Source organism: Ochlerotatus camptorhynchus, unplaced genomic scaffold, assembly GCF_037179485.1.
Source record: "Ochlerotatus camptorhynchus isolate MF236.1 unplaced genomic scaffold, CSIRO-AGI_Acam_v1.1 ptg000139l, whole genome shotgun sequence".
Lineage (NCBI taxonomy): Eukaryota > Metazoa > Arthropoda > Insecta > Diptera > Culicidae > Ochlerotatus > Ochlerotatus camptorhynchus.
In genome coordinates this window covers 623986-645560 of record NW_027040629.1, presented here as the reverse complement: position 1 = coordinate 645560, position 21575 = coordinate 623986, and the positions used below count along the sequence as shown (strand labels likewise).

At 41.0% G+C, this 21575-nt stretch overlaps 1 protein-coding gene across 4 annotated transcripts in view; it reads right to left on the bottom strand.

Moving 5' to 3' along the window:
- Positions 1–2407: 2407 nt before the first annotated feature.
- The window catches only part of Sik3 (Salt-inducible kinase 3), a 48794-nt gene continuing 29626 nt past the window's right edge, over positions 2408–21575 (bottom strand). Inside the window, exons 2-6 of one of the 4 annotated variants that reach the window (XM_065221139.1) lie at positions 13558–14938; positions 13276–13492; positions 6661–6845; positions 6067–6447; positions 2408–5721 (exon numbers count right to left, since the gene is read on the bottom strand). In XM_065221139.1, the coding sequence (XP_065077211.1) occupies positions 3839–5721; positions 6067–6447; positions 6661–6845; positions 13276–13492; positions 13558–14938 (4047 nt within the window). In that variant the 3' untranslated portion in view covers positions 2408–3838. Of the gene's footprint in view, positions 5722–6066; positions 6448–6660; positions 6846–13275; positions 13496–13557; positions 14939–21575 lie in introns of all 4 variants that reach the window. The other 3 variants (XM_065221138.1, XM_065221141.1, XM_065221140.1) reach the window with 3 other exon arrangements.

Genomic DNA, 21575 nt, shown 5'->3' with positions numbered 1-21575 from the left:
CCTAATATATTCTCTTAAAAGAATGACTCCTTATTGTTGAACTGAACTTCAAAAAGCATTTTATTTAATTTTCACCAGACATGTGAAGATTTTTATTACAGAAATGAAGATTTCGTTTTCATATTGCGGGAGTATCTGAGGAACGACGTTTGAATTTTTGAACAGTTGAAGATCTTCAGAATAAAAACTGATTTTCATAGGTCTGGAAAAATACCCAGAGGACTTTATTGAAAACTATGATCAGCTGGATATCTTTTCAATACTTCTCGATCAACCTGTCATCTAGGTAGAATATATGTCATTTTAATTTATGTACAGTTGAAGATCTCCTGAATAATCTTACACAACCCGAAGTCTTAAAAAATCTTGGAAAAAATATCCAGAGAACATTATTGAAATCTACAAGCAGCTGGAAATCTTTAAATACTTCCTGATCAAGCTGCCATCTTAAAAGAATATCGGAGGGACATCATATGTTAGTTTGAACATTTGAAGATTTCCAGATCATCATCTTAACCTGAAGACTGGAAAAAATAACCAAAAACAACTAATTCACATGATAACATCTGATCGACCAGCAATCTAGGGAGATCAATCTAGGGAGAAAAGCTGAGAAACGTCTTGCACATTTTTTTAACAGTTGAAGATCTTCAGAATAATACTCGATCGACCTGAAGTCTTGAAGAGAGTATGAAAGGAACTTAACTGAAAGCTTTGATCTGCTGGATATGTTTTGAATTCTCCCTGATCAACCTGAATTGTTGAACGAATATCTGAGGGACGACATTTGAATTGTTGAACAGTTTTAGATCTTCAGAATAATAATAAAATCGTGAAAAAATCCATGGACTTTGTAGATATCTTATCGAAAATCCAAGTATATCAACAAAGTTCTCTAACTTTTTACGAAAACCTGAACTTCTACTAAGTTTTTGATCTTAAACAGGGTTCCAAGAATTCAAACAAAGCTCCCTGAACTTCTTTTCAATCCAGTAAGCTTATCGAAATTATCCACTGCCTCTATAATGTTCCCTAGACATCAATATTGAGTTGGAATTAGGGCGTAACAACTTTTGTAAACAATGACTTCTTTCGATGATGTCTTGAAAGTCAAGGCTCACCCACGCAAATCAACATAACCATCAGGTAGGGTAAGATTTTCCCTAGCCAACGTTAATGTTGGTTTGCGTGAGCGTGCCTTGAATTCCTAGAAATCATCGAGAGAAGTCATTGTTTACAAAAGCTGCTACGCCCTTATTCCAGCTCTTGTTGGAATTTCTTAAAATTCTGAAAAATGTACTCCACTTATAAGAAGTTTACTGGACTTCAACGATTTTACCATATTATTACTTATACAAACTTTCCCAAACTTTTATGAAGTTTACTGAATGTCTACCAAGTTCGATGAATTTCGTATAACTCATTCCTTTCTTCGAAATTCCCTGAACTTGTTCCCAGTTCCACAAGCTTTAGATCTCAGAATATCTATGAACTTATCAGAACTTCTGGGAGGACTCTGAATTTTTATACGTTTATTTCTGATCATCTGGACAGTTACCTGATATTAAACGAAGTTCCCTAATATTCCAAGAAGAGCATTGTCCAGTTCTCTGAAAAACTACTACGAAGTTCCCTAAACTTATACGGAGTATTGCAGCAATCAATACGAAACTAATGATTTTAAATTAGCTTATTACTTGACTAGCCCATTGGTCCCAAGTACATCTATATGCGTACCCCATTTTCGTACTTCAATCTGTGTTTGTTTTGAATCGTCTCAAAGTTAATTGAGGGGTTCATGGATTTCCGAGGGGTGCTCCAATCAGCTTGGGACCGAAGGTCTGGTACTTCCTGAGCCAAAATATTGAGTATGTTTCATCGGGACTCCTTGGTCTTAGTGTTGGTCTATGGTATTTAGAAGTTTGCTGAACTTCTATGACATTTCCTGAGCGGAATTTTCTGAACTTCTAGGTCGAGCTTCTAAGAACATGGTTTGTGCAACGTCATCTACATGTACAACTACCCTACCCGCTGTAGCTACTATACAAAGAAACATAGAAAACAATATAGTATCTCGAATACCTCCGCCATGGCAGGAAGGTCAAGCAAACTGTGTGCTATATTTATTTTCATCTCCGTACCTATCACAACGATCATAAACACAACGTAGGGATCCCGCCCGTGTGCGATCAAACATCTTTGAAATGTAACATAAATCCCTGTACTTCCATGAAATTTTACGAAGTTTCTCGAATAGCTACGTAATTCATTAAATTTCTACAAAGTTCACTAAACTAGTCTGAAGAAGATCAGCGGTGCCGGTGGTGTAGTGGTAAGCGTGATTACCTCTCACCCCATCAGGCATGGGTTCAATTCCAGTCGGCGCCGCCGGAATGTTCTGAGGCATAACATCTCTGATCACGCCTTCCTTCGGAAGGGAAGTAAAGCTGTTGGTCCCCGGTTCATGAGTTGATGGGTCGATAGGTAGGGTCCAGGCGTGGGAGCTGCCTTCCTGGCGTCGGTAACATTGGTGCTCAGCACGGAAAACAAGATCGACGGGAAACAAATCAAGGAAAAAAAATAGTCTAAAGCTCGCAGCACTTCTACAAAGTTCCCGGTATGTTTTTTCTACGAAGTTTCCTAAAGTTTAACGAAGTTTTCCAAGATTCTACGAAATTCCCTAACTTATTTTCAAGTCTATTAAACTTCAACGTAGTACGATGGAGATAAAAAAATGTTCACTAGCTTGTATGAAGTTCCCTAAAATAAATAAAGTTTCCATAACTTCTATGAAGTTCTCCAAACTTGTACAATGTTCCCGCATCTACAATATTTTCTAGAATTTGCACTAAGTCCTCTGAAGCTCTACGATTTTTTTTTAAATTCCTACGATGTAACTTGAACATCTAAGATGTCCCTGAAGTTTTCCGAGGTTCCCTGATGTCGAATTTTATGAAATTCTCTAAATTTCTATAAACTTTGATGAATAAAAAATTATCTGCCCTTCGACTAAGTTCACTAAAGTTCAATTTGCTCAGAGCTTCTACAAAGTTAGCTGAACTTCTACAAACTTTGCTGCAATTCTAGAAAGTTTCCTGATTTTCCACGCAGATATAAAGATCTTCTTTATAGTTTCCTAAAATTCTATGAAGTTCTATGAAGTTTCGTGAAGATCTAATGGAAGTCGTACAACGTTCCCTGGACTTTTCCGAAGTTCTCTGAAATCAAGTGATGTTGCCTTACTTTCTACAAACTGCTCAACGTATGTATAGGCTCAGTTTTATAAACCGTAAATAATTGAAAACCCTCCCCCACACCCTTGAATAGTAGCAGCAAAGACATGTGCATACTTCCGTCGATCTCGGTGTAGATTATTCCTAAAAACACCAGGCATCCCTGATCTTGCTTTCGAAAAAAATCTTATACATGAGTTAAATAGCGCACAGCACAACCTCGATTTGGTACTCGTAAATGAACTTCTTTCACCCCTACAGTTGGATAGTTTAAAGATACTTCAATAGAATAAAGCCCAGCAAAATCTATCCAATGCTTCCAGACGACCCACACCAGTTGTGAGAAAAAGTGGCGCGAAAAGTTGCAAATATTACTTTACCCAGACCCATGACATCGACCAATCCCAAAAAATAGGAAACCATACATCATTTTTTTTCCTACAAAGTGCCCATGCCCAGTAACCTATTAAAACCTAAATCGAACTTAACGACGAGATACACGAAGAATAATTTCGCAACTATGGCAGGATATTGCTTACGCTTGAAAATGGCGAGAAATCTCAAATACGTCTGCGGCACTTTACTGTTAAACGGCTGTCGTACTTTCAAACGGTAAGCGAAGTGATCAACTGCTGGCACAGCTTTCCGTACTCGTTCTGGTCACCGGATATCCGCCGTAGCTTGATACCCTTGCCACTGTGACTGTCCTTCATGCGTCCCTCGAACACCTGCAGCTCGATCTGCAAACCACCCGAATATTCTAGACTAAGATTTGAACTCTCCCCTACCGCAAAGGAACTATCCATTTCGCTTCGACTGTGCTGGCCACCGTCGGGATCCTGTTTCGGTGCATTGAAAACGCACCCCATCGGCGGCACTTTGGAGTCAATTCTTCGCTTAACCATCTCCAGTATTCTAGAAGAGTCGAGCGTGGAACATTCCTGCGGCAGAGGCAGCTCGTAGCACTCGTCGGTGAGTGTTTTATTTTCACACAACGAATCCGGACTGAGTCGTGCGTCTTGCTCCGAGTGAGAATCGCAACTCTTGAAGCCGGAGCTAGCGGACGGCTCTTGACTAGGTGAAAGATTCGAATGATTCGAATCATTGCTTAGACTATCGTCACTGAACCCGAGCGACTTATCACTTCCTCGGCGGGCATACGAGTCACTAGTGTCCGTATCCAACTTTGCCGAGGTTGACGTTGAATTGTTTTCAGTTTCGAGACTAGCTTTCCTTCCAACACCGCGTGTTATCGAAGGCATATCACTAGAGGGTTCCGATATCAGTAGACCCTGGAACCCCAGTCCTGAGCTCTTGCAGTTGAGCGAATCGTCACTATCATGACTAGAGTCAGACGATGCCACCAGAGTTATTTCACTACCTTGAACATCCGTCAAGTATATCTGGGGATGAGTATGTTGAAAGCTCAAATCCTCCGGAGATGCTCCGGCAGATTGACTCTTAAAGGGTATACTACCTTGGAATAAAGCAGCGTTAGGATTCTCCTCTTGTATAATACATAGATTAGGCGAAGTGGGGGGTGTTGCAGTTAGACGCATTTGTTGTGGTGGCATAAGGCTAAAATTTTTCATATCTAAATAATTAAGAGTCGAACCACTGGTTGCCGATGGATTAATCAGGAAATTATTTCTTGGATAATCTAGTTCCTCACTATTAACTACGTCCATACTAAGATCTAGCGGCTCATTGCAAGACACCGAAAAGGCGGCCGAGGTTCCCCTAGTAATCGAACCTCCCGCAGCCGAAGTTGCACTTCCTCCGGTGTTCATAATACTAATACCACGTGTTATTTGATGCATCGGCGAGGCACCGCCCCCAGTCGGTAGGATGGGCGAGGGACATTCATTATAATACACAGGGGAAGGACACCCACTATTACTATTACTTCCTGGAAAAGTCAGTCCAGGTATTGTTCCTGGCGTAGCGAACGTAGGATACGGTAGACCACCGAAATAACTGTAATTTGCTGAACCTATACTACTACCCGCAAAGTTGGTGGGCTGCAGTGTGCCCGGTCGTGCTGTGAGAGGCGAAACGCTTTGGCTATGCTGCAGCTGCTGTTGTAACGCATAACCCAGGTCCGGATTTACCGTGTGAGCTAACAGCCCTAGCTGCTGTCGCACCTCGAATGGCACTGTCCGTGTACTTATAATGCTTTTCGCTGTCTCGATCTGTATCCGCTTTTCCAGCACTAGTTTTTCCAGCCCAGGTGCCAGTGATAGTATCACATCCTGGGGCAGTGTTATGTCTTGCTGAGATCTATCGTCAAAGGGCTTGCAGTGCATTGGTGAGCCTGGCAAACTCACCGAATTGTCCGCCAACGGTGGACTTGGTGTAATCAGTAGGTTTCGTTGCTGAGTGCCAGCATTGAGACCCTTTTGAAGCTGCTGGCACTCCTGGAATGGTCTTTGGAATTGTGTGTTGATCTTGGAACCCTCCGAAGCTCGCCGCACGGGGCTGTACCGGCCTGTTGATAGGGGATAGAAGTTTTCATATTTATTGACCATACGGCATGATTTGAGGATGATGATGATCAGTCCAAAACATTTGGAGTAACCATGGCTCATTAAGGACAAGATTGTTGGCAGAATCCACAAATGGCCGTTATTGTGACTGATCATGACAACGGCCATTACTGATTTATATCAACCTTGTCCTTAAGCGAGAAAATGAAATGAACACCAACATATTACACCTATCAGTAGAAAGCGAGTGAATAATCGAGCGTAGTGATTAGTAGATGGGCAGCGGCATGTATGATCTCGGTTAATCGGCGAAGATGTCGGAGTGTATCGCAGCTCGATTGACTTACCAATTTCCTGAACGGTAGGCAGTTTACATGTTCTAGCAAAGCGTCTACTACAAACATTCTGCAGTGCAGTGCAAGGGGCATTGGGATGTGTCGAGGTGGGCTGTAAGGAAGAACCAGGAGGAGGAGGAGGTGGAGAGCTTTGTTCTAATCCTGTTGGCAATCCAAATCCTCCCAACACTGGAGTTGGTGCGCTCGGTCTGCCAGGAGGTTGCAATACCGGCATACCGCCCAATGTAAGCGTTCCTGATCCACCTACTCCGACACTCGACATGTGCGCTGGCAGTGGGGGCGCCGTCAACATCGGTGTAGTCATTAGCGATGGAGGTAGGTAGTTGCGATTCATTCGTGCCTCTACTTCGCGTACCAGATCAGGACTAATCACTACACGGTATAATTTGGTTCGAACACGAATAACAACATCGAAACAACGCCAAAATCAAACGGAAAGAAATAAAGTAAAATGGTTTGGAAATAAAATAAAAGGTATCAACAATTGCATTCATTTACAAAGCATGCGCATTAATAAAACAAATGAAGAAAACCTAAAAAGATAAAAACTCAAACACAATTGCAGCAAATGTGTCTTTCACGTACCGGGAGGTCGTTCCATAACTGTGAGTAAGCCAGTCCTACGGGTTCGTCCTCCACCACTTGTCCCGGCGCTGGACGGGGCTGGTGAGTGTGCTTGGGGGGGTTCCATTGACGTTGCATTACTATTAGATAGGTCGTCGGTACAGCCCACAGTGTGCCGCTTTGTGCATCCTCGACCATGCATATATCTGAAACATTGAAGAATATTGATCACTTGTTACAGAAACATAAAATGCAGGAAACAATGTCATTTAAATGGAATTTGTGAGAATGGCCCACGTGGAGCAGGTTAGATCAAAAGTCTTTCATGAACTGTCCACGTGCTGTCTGGACAACCCCTTTGAGTTTTCAAACCATGAAAGTTGCTTTTTCATGTAAACAAATTTAGAACTGTTTCTTAACTAGAAGCTTAGCACTCAAAAAAACAAAGTTTGTGCTGCTGCATTTTGATTAATCTATTTAAAAAAAAATGGAAAATATATAAAAAAAATCTATGGCTGTGTTCTATTTGGTGAATTTTCACGTAAATTTGACAAATAAACCTGCTATTCTACCAGACTTATTTGTGACCCTCAAGGAATAATTTTTGAAAAAACCTTTTCCGAAATCGAATGATCAACAACAGATGGATTTTCGAAAATTTTAATTTATTTTCGAAGTGTCAAATTTAAGTAAAAATTCAGCAAATAGAAGACGGCCTAAGAAAATCTGTTTTTTTTTCTTAGATTCTTGAAAAAAATAAACTGTAAGTTATTATTTTTTAAACTATATAGAAAAGAGCTACTTTTCTAATCAATTTTGGCCTACTTTTCCTAAACAGTACATGTATGTCATGGTGGTCACGGCTACTTCATGAGTAAAGGGGCAAGCGCAACGACAGCGATAGCAGAATTGCAGTGGCAGTGGAATAGTCCGATCTAAGCCTACTTGTCGGATTGAAAACTAGTTAGAATCAAATCGACATCGGTTAGGCTTCTTGATGTCATTTGTCATAACTGTCAAACTTCCCGTTTTCGTTCTGCTTCCGTCCACATTGCGTTTTGGCCTTTATAGGCATCTTGAGTAATTTATGACAGTTCCCGAGCAAAGGCTGAGATCAAATTCGCTGATAATGATTACTTAGGACGCTGTCGTTTTGGTCGTTAAAAATATCACAATTGAGAGCAAACAAATCTTCCTGTGACATCATATTGAAAACTATTTCTGCTATCAGTGAGAGCAAAATAAAAACTTAATTTGATATCAATTTTTCCTGATAATACCAAAACAAGTATTCAATTTGATGTTATGCTAAGGCATGTTCCATTGCCCCCAGAAATGTCCTTCTGGTCGCTTACGATTATGCTTGGTTTATGTCGCCCATCAAAACGTTATTTAGATATAGTGTTCTAGGTCTAGGTAATGTGCACACTTAGATTTTTTTGCCGAGATGGGCACCACCGAGCAGCTCGGCATTTTATTTTGCTGGAAATTCAGCAAAAAATATGTTTGTTAGCTGAGATCTCAGCAAAATTCCCGTTTGTTAGCTGAATCTCGGCAAGTTTTTCACTGAGATCCAGCAAAATAAAATGCCGAGCTGCTCGGTGGTGCCCATCTCGGCAAAAAAATCTAAGTGTGTGTGTTTCACGCAAATTTCACGCGACAACTCTTAATCAATTGAATTACATTTTAATTACCTTTGCGAACTAATAAGAATACTTTTGAGGACATTCATTGTGTGTCATCTGGCCGCTTTCATGTTGCAAGAATGTGATGTAAATAACTCAAGGTCTGACCCAACTAGCATCAACTCAAATTATGTTCAGAGGTTGTCGAAATATGTGGACTCTAAATAAGCCCAATACTGGCCAAGTTCGGCAAAATCATGAAATTTGATATGTCGCACGACAGGTTTTGGTTCTTGTCGAGAATTGGTAACTTTCCGGGAGACCGTATTATTTCTGAGGGCGCCAGAACATGCTCAGGACGGCTTGTATGTCCGTGGCCTATCAATAAGGCCATTATCGGCCGATTTTGTTAAATCATGAAGTTTGATGTGTCGCACGATGGGTTTTAATTCTTGTTGAGAATTGGCCACTTCCCCGGGGCACCAGAACATGCCTGGGAGGGCTAGTGTTACCATGGACTCTCAATAAGGTAATTATCGGCCAAAATTTGTAAAATCATGAAATTTTTATATGTCGTACAATAGGTTTTGGTTCTCGTCGAGAATTGGCCACTTCCCCGGGGGCACCGGAACATTCCCAGGAGGGCTAGTGTGACTGTTGACTCTCAATAAGGCCATTACTGGCCAAGATTTATAAAATCGTGAAGTTTGATATGTCGTACAATAGGTTTTGGTTCTTGTCTAGAATTGACCACTTCCCCGGGGGTACCGGAACATGTCCAGGAAGGCTAATGTGACCTAGAACTCTCAATAAGGCCATAACCAGCCAAGATTTGTAAAATCATGAAGTTTGATATGTCGCACGATAGGTTTTGTTCTTGTTGAGAATTGGCCACTTCCCCGCGGGCACGGTAACATTTCCGGCATGCCCAATGTGATCGTGGACCGTCGGTCTAGCTGCCATTGGTCCAATTACATCATTTGAGAGAAAAAAACATGATGTTCATCGAACAGAACAATAAATCTTGTTGTGAAGAAAAAGATTGAGAAGTTATGTTTTTAGAGCTAATTGAATTTCGAAATAAATGCAAATTTAGACACGCAACAGGAAAACTGCAAGATTTCCTCAGTATTATTCCAGGCAGTTCTGAAAAATTCAGGGCATTGTTTGTCTTGCCCCATATCTTGATGAGTCTCATCGTCACCCACTGGTCACAATAGCCGCTCGAACTCCAGACGACGCATTATCGTTCATACAATGCTGTGAAGTGACAACGAACCCCACCCCAAAGCTGTACTCCTCTAACCTCGGGTAAGCCGCGAGTATTCGACCCAACTCCTACTGGACATAGAATTAAGTGAATTTTGTTACAAACGATGAACAATGAATTTTCGGCTCCGTAAAGCTGACGCGATTGAACCTTCTAAATAAAGGAATCAGATAAAAAAAAAAACTTCAGGGCTATTAAATGATTTCATTAGAATAGCGACAACCTTCAAGAAGATTCGATAACTTCAGGATAGTCCAAAGAACTTCAAGGAAGTTTAGTGAACTTGACAAAAATGTCAAGAACATTACAGAAGATCCAAAATATTCACGGAAGTCCAGAGAACTTGGGCAAAGTTTTGGGCAGTTCTATTATTTCAGGGCATTTCCAGGGAAATTATCAGGAGAATTGCAAGAATTTCGGGGAAGTTCCGTGAACTTAATGAAACATAAGACACCATTAGTACAATCTCATTATCTTCACGAAAATTGAGGAAACTTTTAAAACGAATTGAGGAATGAAAGGAAATGCCGAGAATTGCACAGAAGTTTCATAAACAAACTGCGGGAATATAAGTTAAAATTTGAAAAAATCTGAAATTTTTTGGGAATTTCAGAGAAGCTTCAAGAGTTATAATGAGGTTCCATTAAGTTAAGGAAACCTGCAGGATGTTTAAAGAAGTAATGAAGAACTTCCCAGAATACAGAGAATTTCAGGGAAGAGAGAACTTGGGGATAATTTTTGAAACTTTAACGATGATCCGAGTATCTTAGAGAAGGTATTTAAGAATTTTCAGAAATCCTAAGGTCCAATAATATCAGGGATGTTCTAGGGAAGTCCAGACTTTCTGGTAAGATTAAAAGTCTGTAAGCGGCGCCGGTGGTGTAGGGGTAAGCTGATTACCTCTCACCCCAGCTGGCCTAGGTTCAATCCCAGTCGGCGCCCCCGGGATGTTCTGAGGTATAACATCTCTGATCATGCCTTCCTTCGGAAGTAAAGCCGTTGGTCCCCGGTTCATGCATTGATGGGTCAATAGGTAGGGTCCAGGTATGGAAGCTGCATCCCTGGTGTCGGTAGCATTGGTGCTCAGCACGGAAAACAAGATCGACGGAAAACAAATCAAGGTAAGAAAAAAAAACATAAAGTCTGTAAGGGAAAGTTCAGATAAATTCAATCGAAAAGTCGAGTATTAGTACAAGATACTGAAGAAGTATGTACATTGCAGACGAAATACGCGTATCTGTCAAGGATAAGCAAATAAGTTAGCGGAATTAAAAGGAAATTTCTCACTCTTCGATCTTTCTTTAGATTCAATACAGTTACATTAACTTTTGCAATATTTAGATAGATGTTCCGGGAATTTCAGGAAAGTCCAGAGTGCTCCAGTGAACTTAAGAAATTTTTCAGATATATTACGGAAACTTCACAGTAGTCCAGAAAACTCCTGGGATGTGTAAAGGTTATCAGGACAATTCAATTTATTTAAGTACTAAAGAACTTCAGGGGCCTCAGATAGCCTACCCTAGTAGCACCCTAGTTATAAATTGGTCTTGGAAACTTATATACGACTTATTTCAGTTATAAACAAGTTGCTGAAACTTTTTGGGACATAATTGTGCTACTTGGGTAGTTAGTAAAGGCAGGGTATTACCAACAATCAATACGAAACTAACGATTTCAAAAGAAATCGTGAAACGTGCTCAACTTTTTGGCTCAGCTCTGGTACTATCTTCGGTCCCAAGCTAGTCGAATCACCCCTCGAAACATAGGAAAATCCAATAACCCCTCATTTTATCTGTCAAACTTTCATAGCGAATCAAAACAAACATTGTGTAGTACTAGAATCTTGACTAGAATGGGATACGTTAATCGATTTGCTTGGGACCAATAGGCTAGTCGAGCAGTGAGCCAATTTAAAATCGTTAGTTTCGTAATGATTGTTGGTATTACCAAGCCGGAGGCGGCAGGTTTGATTCCCGGTCTGGTCGAGGAAATCTTTCGGGATGAAAATTTTCTCGAATTCCGTGGGCATAGAGTATCATTCTGTTTTCCACACAATAAACAAATACATGCATTGGCTGGTATAGAAAGCTCTCAATTAGTAATAGTGGAAGCGCATCTAGATCCGGCTAAACGAGTCGACAAAACTCTCGCTATAGAAGCTTAAAAGCCTTTAAGAAAAATAATTAATAACTTCCGGAGATTTGGGAGAACTCCAAGGAAACTCCGAGAAAAATAGGACAGATCGGAAACCTTAGGACAGATCAATGTATATAATGGAAATGTCTGGAACTTTAAAGGAAAACTTCAGCAGCTTTACGAGGGTTTCATAGAATATTTTACGTTAGTTAGGGAAGTTACATTTACATGAGGAAAATGTGAGTACATTTTATGGGAATTCCGTGATTTTGATGGCAGATCTGAGAACTTAAAAAAATGCGGGGACTTCAGCGAAGATCAAAGGAAATCAAGACAGTTCCATTAATTTTAAGAAAATTACGAGAGTTATAAGAAATTCTGTAGTCTTCGAAAGAAAGTCTTGAGAATTTCAGAGAAGATTATAGATGTTAAGGTAGTTTCATAACATTCAGGGAAGTTTCGATTGTTTCGAGGATAATCAGAGCAGTTTAATGAACTTCAGGAAAATTACAAAGCCGAAGAACTATGGAAACATCCGAAAACTTCAGGGTCATTGCGAGATCTTCAACGAAGTTATATGAATATCAGGATAATTTCCAGATTATTAGAAAATTTAGCGAACTTCAGGGAAGCACCGAAAACTTCAAGGAAGTCCATAGAAGATCGAGGAAGATTGAGGGAAAGTAACGCGAGCTTCAACAAAGTTTTCAAAATTTCAGGAAAATTAAGGGAACTTCGAGGAAGTTCATGGCAATTTAATTAACTTCAGAAGAATAATGGGAACTTTTATAAAATGCTTGAAAATTTCTGGAAAGTCAAGAAAAATGCAGTGTTCTTTCGGGCAGTTCAAATAACATCAGGAAAACACGTAAAACATCAATGAAATTCTAGACTTTTGGGGAAGTTCTAATTGGGTTAACTGCCCCATATCCGGCCTATTAAGCATAACCCGCACTTAATATTTCTTAATCTAGCGCAGTTTAGCACCAAACGGAATGTTATTAGTACTGATGGCTTCCAAATTTATTTACCTTTCCGTACGTACCGTAGATAAAGAGAAACCAATCGTTGAGATATTGTCAAAAGTCGAAAACTGCTTCTTGACGCCAAACTCGGTCTAACTCATTGAAACGCCATTGATTAATTCCGCAAAAACAATAATTTTCCATCGATCCGTGTGTAAACGAATATGACACGTTCTTCAGCGCTATATATGTGTAAAATGAAAATAATCATTTTGCAATTGATTCTCAAAATTGTCCCCACCAAGATGTAGACGAATATTGTCACGATGAATTGATAATGAACATCCAGCCCAGCTACGAATGAAGAAAAACAAACGTTGACTTCGATATTCAGAGGTTGCCTTGATCAAGAGAATGTTGTTATGTCAAAATTCGAATTAATGTCGGTAGTTGGTCTATCTGTTAAGGTTGTCTTCATTTCAGCTAAGTTGAATGTAGAAGAAATGATTTTTATCAGCACTGATCTGATCTAATCTAATCTAATTTTCACTTTCACATTACTGGTAAAATGCGAGACGCGAGAAGAAATGGAAATGCTATATACCTAGAAGAAGTCTTAAATCAATATACTAGCTCATACCTTTGTATTTCATCACTACTATCATCAGGTGCTTCAGTACCACCGGTAACGGGCATTGGATGATCAACAATCACAGGACCGGCCCCAGGCGTCATTACATGCGCCGCTTGGCTGCCGTACACTACCTCAGCGACTGGTTGCTCGTTGATGTTAGATGTAGTTGGATAGTAAATGTGCAAATTGGCACCTCCATCTGACGCCCGTCTTCCAAAGGCACCTGCTGTAAACAAAATATGCGTTAGTACACTACTTTCAGAAACATGAAAACAACACAACACTTACTCGCTCCCATAACAGTGGGTGGTTTCAACAAATGCTGATCTTTGATTGTGAGATTGTGGATTGGTTGATTCTGCAGCATCGGAATGTTGATGGGGACATTCTGCGTTGGAGGTTGCTGTTCTGCAGAACCAACTTTGAAGTTGATAGGTGCATTCGGATTGGCCAATGCTTGTTCATGGGCCACATCCCCTGGCCCGACGGTGTGACGTCGAGTGTTGGCCGATGCATTGGCGCACGTGGGAGGAAACAGATGATCCGTCGATTCTGGCGTTTTCGGCATGTTTGCCGATTCGGTATCGTACTTTTCCAGTTCTTCCGATGCGCTTAGGCCAGCGGACATGTTGATAATCGGGGAGCCCGTGTTTGTAAGTGGGCTGAGCCTTTCCAGTGAATCATTCTTGATTACCTCCGTTCGGTCTACGACACCCGTTGTAATGCTAGTCTTTCGGGAACGTGAATATGCTAAGCTGGCGTGATGTTGTAACCTATTTTTTTCTTTCCGTTTCTGCTTTAGTTTGTCCACTAGCAGATAATAGATTGCGTAAATGTGGTCGAAGCGATTTTCGTGTACGGACTGTGCGATCATGTCGGCTGTAAGGCCAGGAAGTTGTAACATATGAGTCATTACAATTGTGTCTAGATTTGCGCCTTCCGTTGGCTGGTAAGATATTTTCTCGAGCATCGGAATAGAATTGTACATTTCCAACCATTTATGCTGCGCTATCTGTTTCAACGTGTAGCGTTTTTCTGGTTCCACCACAAGCATGTGCCGAATGAGGTGCTCGCATTCTTGTGACATAAAAAACGGAATGCGAAACTTTCCTGCGACAACCACACTTCGCAAGTCATGTAACGTAGCGCCATCGAAGGGAAGGGCACCGCAAACTAGTACATACAATACCACCCCTAAGCTCCAAATGTCGGACTTTGGACCATCATATTCCACCCCCTGAAATACTTCTGGAGCTGCATACGGAGGGGAACCGCACCAAGTTCGCAAAGGCGTTCCTTCCGAAAAGGTGTTACTAAATCCGAAATCTGCCAGCTTTACGTTCATCTCATTGTCCAACAGGACGTTCTCCGCTTTCAGGTCGCGATGAACAATTCCCTTGCTGTGACAATAGTCGACGGCGGAGATAATCTGCGAAAAGATACGTGCCGCTTCTTCCTCCTTCATTCGCCCGTTTGCCACCAGGTGGTCGAAAATTTCACCCCTCGCTGCGTGCTCCGTTACTAGATAGATTTTATTACGTGACTCCATGACCTCGTACAAGCGCGTTATGTGCGGATGGTGCAACACTTTTAGTATTGATATTTCGCGAAACGTTTTCGCCAGGTTCTCTTCGTCGAGACATGTTTTATCGATTATTTTAATTGCAACCTATATGCGTTTGTCCACAGGTACGATGCAGCAACAGAAAATGGGAGAGAATAAAATAGAAATGAAAAATCATGTGGATTTAATTGGAAAAGTACGAGCTTAACTGTGAACGGTATGATTTTTTTTTGCACGATGATATATAACAACAAAATAAGCCATTATTGTGCTATTCCCCTTGTACATTTAGGAAGTCAATTTATGAAGATTACAGTATCAGTATTTGGATTGATCCTCTCAACTGCTCTTTCCATATTGAGGTATTGAGGTTCCCAGCAACTGTGAAAATTTAAATGAATTTGGTTGCGTGCACTTCTTTTGCCAGTCCCGATGAGAAAGTCCCCCCGCTATCCCCCGGCCCAACCAAATAGGTAGCTTGGCAAAAGAAGTTCTCTGTTGATTCGTATTGGCATCACCTCGCTCAATTTCAACTTCTATTTAAATTTTCATACTGCCGTACTCAAACGGTGCTGTCAAATCTGTCCTTTTCAGAACTTTCTCCAGCTAATATTTTTTCTCGAACCGAGGCTATTTATTGTTCAAAATTTAAAATTAATCTAAGTGTTTGCTTAGACGGTAATGGCGCAACTACAAAACAAGACCATGCTGGAGGTGGCTGGGTTCGTTTCGTGGTCCGGCCTAGGATTTTTTCTAGTTGGAAAATTTGAAAATTATGATTGTACTTGCCAGTGCTGTTAATTTTCATATCATTCGATTGAAGATGAACCAATACAACCATTCAATCAATTTTGTGAAAACGAATTCTCACATGGCCATAATTTGCAGAGCCTCTTTCTCATTCGAAGCTCATCGTCTCTGTCAATTGAGTCACTCACTATCATTTGATATACGACAGTGAAGTATGGAAGAAACCCAGCAAAATGGTTCCGAACAGACAAGTCGACCCGATGTCAGATCAATGTTAGGCAAATTTAAGGTATATGTCGACCCAGTGTCGTGTTGTTGTCGGGTCAATTTTGGATTTATGTCGCGTCAATGTCGGGTCAACATCGGGTTGGGGTTTGGTAGAAATCAGGTTGGTGCCGGGTTGGCTTAGCTTTTTCGCCGGATTGTTGACCAGAGCTCCGTTTATATGTAGGTTACAATTGAATGATATCAATCGTTTCTCAAATGAGAATGATCCAAAACCTTGGTCAAATGACTAAGCCACTGATATCGCCCATTCGAAGGATGGGAAGGATACTTTGATAGCAGATAGGGTAAATTATGGCTTCGGCACCCATTGGCTGCTTTCGGCAACCGAAATTGAAACGTTAATTTCACTGTATTTTCCCATCAAAACTCTTCGCTGAATGTATAAAGCCGATTCCTTACCTTTTCAGCTTCAACCTGATTACATTTTTACGACTGTGCAATCCTGTTATGCCATATTTTTCTTTAAATGAAATATACACACTACAAAATACGGCTGATTTCCAATTCGCCGATAATAGAACAGCTGGTTAACACGCAGTTCAAATGGAAAGGGTGCCGAAGAAAAAGAGACTGCCGACAATAGTCTCACTCACCCGATAAGTTTGGAGCGTTGTAAAAACATGTTCAACCCGTTTTGATCAATTCTGTCGATTGGAATTGGTAGAACAGGAAGCAGCAGATAAATTTCACCAAACAAACCTGTCATGTATGTGTGTGACGCTGAGAAATCGCTAATAGAAGATCGGACGCTGCTTAGATTGACGAGAATACGTAAATTCCCCTAGTTGCTTTTCTCATTTTCATCAAAAATATTCAATTCATTTTGAGAATTTATACCACTGGTACTTGTCACACAATTATACTAATGCAAATATCGAAAGCTCGCAATTAACAACTGTGGAAGTACATCTAGAACACTAAGTTGAGAGAGCACGCAATAAGCTAATATGTGATAAGCAATAAGCTTGAAATGCGAGGAAGAAGAAGAAGAAGAAGGAGACGAAGAAGTCAAGAGCAAATTTTCATTACATCGTAAGTAACATTCGTACCGATTCGAGAAAAATAAAGTTTTGTTTTGATGACCGAAAAATTATTCCTATTTCCAATTAAACACATATAATCTCATAGTGATAGCAATGTTAAACATATTCAGCCGGGTTTTAATCATACAAATGCAAATCGCTAGCTTTCATGCTAAGAAATACTGGTTTTTGAGTCAAAAGTTATTATACGTCGTTTGGTGGCCCCTATTGTTACTTAAGTCAAAGTGTATTTACCAGGATATTCGAGAGAATTATCAATTACGTCTCCTTACTTGCAGCCCATTTATCATTTTAGGACCACCGAAATCATCTTAAAAACAAACAGTTCGATTTATTCACTTTAATAATGAGAAAGCGAAACGACGAAAGTACACTTTTCACGGGTTTCTCAGTGCTGTTACTTAAGGCAAACGGCATCTCCATAGAAATCGGGTTAATTAAGTAACATCGAAAACTATTTTGATCGGATGGTGATTACGTCAAAAAGCAATTTGACTGTTAAATAAATTTAAAAATGGGATGTGATCCTATATTCGGACAGTATATAGTGTAATAGTAGGAGCATCGATTGACACTGATAGCTCGACTTTGTTTACCTTTGTTACATTCGACGTAATGAAAATTTGCTCTTGAAGTCATAGCTGCGGAGAACAAGCATCGCGTCAAATTTTCAGATCTGCTTGACTTCTGGGTGGCGAGATTATTGCCAATGAGCAGTTCCAGGACAATTAGCAAAAAAAATCTTTTGACTTGACCTTCTCAAATTTGCTTGAAACTTTGCTTAAATATTTGTTATGGGCAATCATTCACATTTCTGCTAAAATTCGGCCATTTTCATTCTTACAAATTATTTCAAAATGGCGTATTAAAGATTTTTCAATAAATCGTAGCACTTCAGCAAGCATAACAATAATTCGACTGTGTGCCTAAAAATGGTCAATCTTTGAACGTATGGATCACTAATATCAGAAGACTTAAAAACATAACATAAGGCATGCTAAACTTTATATTAGCCACATATTGGCCTTATATTGCAAAAAGGCGAATTAGCGGGTTTGTTGGTTACTTGGGTAACTGGGACCTCTATCATTTTCATTTAATGAAAGATAATTCAATTAATGACATTCAAATTAAGATGCACTCACAATTAGAAAGTGCCTCTGATGCGATCATTAACACAATGATCTCATCATATCATGCTAGTTTCCCTATCCAACATGATCATCTAATAGCGATGTTCCTTGGTGGAACGACAAGCTGGCAAAATTGAGGAAGTTGTCCAGACAATTGTTCAATAGAGCTAAAGCTACTTCAGATTGGTGTCAATGCAAAAAGGCCTTAACTGAGTACAACAGAGAACTGAGGCGAGCTAAACGGAACGATTGGAGACGGGTATGGGAAGACATCAATAACGCTCCAGCAGCTGCAATGATGCATAAAGTTCTTTCAAAAGACCATTCAAATGGTCTTGGCAGCCTAAAAAAAAGAAGATGGTAGTTTTACTGCTGACTCTTCTAAAATACTGGAAGAAATGATGAAGACTCACATCCCAGAGTCGACTTCATTTTTGCCTGAAGAACAGGACTTTGAAAAGGCGAGACGTGAACGGTGGATAGATGCTTATCAGAATGTTTGTGAAATCTTCACGCCATCTAGAGTTGTTTGGGCATTGAGTTCTTTTCAACCTTTCAAATCTACTGGGAAAGATATTAATATTCCCAATATTTCTTCAACAGGGGAAAGCAACGCTCAGCCCGCTCCTTAGTGAACTATTCAAGGCCATTATTCTGAGCTACATACCAAAAGCAGGAAGAAAGGTTCGAGTTGTTTTCATTCCAAAAGCTGAAAAAAGAGATAAAACGACTCCGAAATCCTTTAGACCCACAAGCCTTTCATCTGTTCTGTTAAAGACAATGGGAAAATTCTAGATGATTTCATCAAATCAATAAGTTTAGCGAGGTTATCTCTTAGCAAATTCCAATTTTAAATCTACGATAACAGCTGTACAATCGCTTGTTAATAAAATCTTATTAACTGACATAATCCCAAGCCATTAAAACTTCCTCAAAGTACCAAGGCTGCAAAATGCGTGTCGATTCATAGTTGACATAGTTGGTTCTCAGCAATGCGATGACCCATCGTTATAATTCAGCCAGCAATCGAAAGATACGGCTATTTAATTTTATTTTGAATAGCTAGAAACCCAAGTGGACCTATGGATGGCCAGCCGGAACGGAAAAAACCCAGAAAAGTCCCGAGCAAAATGCGTGTCGATTCATGTTGACATGACTGGTTCTCGGCAATTTGCTTACCACATCTTAAGATTGGGCCACTACTTGAAAGGTATGACTATCTACTTTCAACAGGAACAGACAAGGAACCGATTGGAGTTGTGGGTGGCCAATCAAAACGATAAAACCAGTGAAAGGTGGCTCTATGGAAATTCGGATTCACCGAGAAACTAGTCAATTCCAGAAAGTAGACCTAGAGATCCGCGATTTTTTTCTAAATTGCATACAATCATGAGCATAGAAGAATTATACCATCACCATATCGATCACTCTGGATATCCGGTTTCACCGGGAAACTAGTCAATTCCAGAAAGTAGACCTAGAGATCCGCGATTTTTTCTAACTTGCATATAATCATTAGCATAGATAAAAAACGACATCAACATGTCGATTCTGCTACCGAGTGCCCAGAATACGGTCCTCTGGATTTACAGAATCACCGGGAAAATGGTCAATTCTTAAAAGTAGTCCTAGAGCTGCGCGATTTTTTTAAATTTGCAAACAATCATGAGCTCAGAGGAAATATTCCATTACCATATCTATGCTGCTTCCGAGTGACTAGAAAACGTCATACGGCTACAATTTTCAATTTTTTTTTTTTTTTTCAGATATGTAATAATAAGGTTTTACTCCAGAAAGATATAGAGTATAGTACGGCTTCGGTAATACCTCAAATAAATTAAGTCCTTGAGCACTCATATTTTTCATGAGGATCCATCATGCTTCAGAGCAGATTGGCAAAAATTTAGCACTAATTAAGATTACAACTCCCCCTTGACGATAAAAAGGTTAAAGAATTTCAGAAGCCACCATTTACCCTGATATCACTGCCGGAATCGCTAGTGATGGAAAAAACCCTTTCGTACTACCGTACAAGCATCCGCTTACCTGGTTGATTGCTGATTCTTTCCACCGGCAGCAGCTACATTGTGGCCCACAACTCTTGCTGGCAGTCTTTCGTCAAAAATTTTGGCCGTTGAGCGGCAGGAACCTCGTTCGAGATGTAGTACATGCGTGTGTCACATGCGTGAAGGCACGTCCCCGCAATCTCGTGCAGCTGATGGGATCGCTGCCAGCGGTTCGTGTCACCCAGTCCTTCGCCTTTGAAAACGTTGGAGTCGACTTTGCTGGCCCATTCTATCTCCAACTGCCAAGCCCTCGATCTGCACCGACTAGAAGCTACGTGGCTGTTTTCGTCTGCATGGCCACAAAAGCATCGCATCTGGAGCTGGTGAGCGAGCTAACGACAGCAGCGTTCATCGGTAGCCTTCGTCGTTTCATAGCCAGGAGGGGTCGGCCACAGCACATATATTGCGACAATGCGACTAATTTTGTGGGCGCTGGACGGGAACTGCGCGATCTGTTTCGCTCTCAAGGGCATCGACATGCCGTTTCCAACGATACCACCTCCCAATCGATCCAGTTCCATTACATCCCAGCCAAATCACCCAATTTTGGCGGGTTATGGGAAGCCTGTGTCAAGTCGATGAAACATCATTTACGACGAGTCATTGGAAACGCTTTCTTGCCACGCGAAATCTTTAGCACCATCCTAGCGCAAGTCGAAAGCTACCTCAACTCCAGACCCATCACACCGCTTTCCAGTGACCCGAATGATCTGCAAGCCCTAACACCAGGGCATTTCTTAATTGGTCGGCCTCTGGATGCCTTGCCGGACCCCGATTACACCAGCCTTCCTGAGAATCGTCTACGCTTGTGGGAACGAGCTCAACGCCACACGCAGCACTTCTGGCAAAAATGGCACCGTGAGTACCTAACAACCCTACAACAACGGTACAAGTGGTCATCCGTAACCCGCAACCTGGCTGTCGGGTCGATGGTCATGATTCAGGAAGAGTCCCTCCCAGTCCTGAAATGGTCCCTGGGGCGAGTGGTAGACATTCATCCAGGCGCAGATGGAATGTTGCGCGTAGCCTCTGTCAGGTTGCCATCCAGAACCGTGACGAAACGCGCCATTTCCAAGCTGTGTATCCTTCCAATCGAGGTTGATCCAGCGCTCCTTCCAGGTCCATGCGCAGGTCTCTCAGTCACACCGACAAACTCTGGATAGTAGGCAGTAATCGAGAGAGTAGCAGACGGTAGTAGCCGAGATCGGGATACGTAGAGAAGATAGTTGATCTCCACCCGGTCACCGATCTGGACGTACACACGTTGCTATCGGTCGTACAATATAGGTCGTACAATATCGTTACGAAGTATAGAAGACTTTTATTCTGTGGAAGAAAGACTCGGTCTGTTTGCCTTCTCTTGGTGCCCACAAGATTGCCGTGTCGGCGGAGTCGCGAGTTTCCCGCGACTGTCCGCGAGTTTCTTCATTTCTCGTATCGAACATGGTCCTTCTGCATTGCA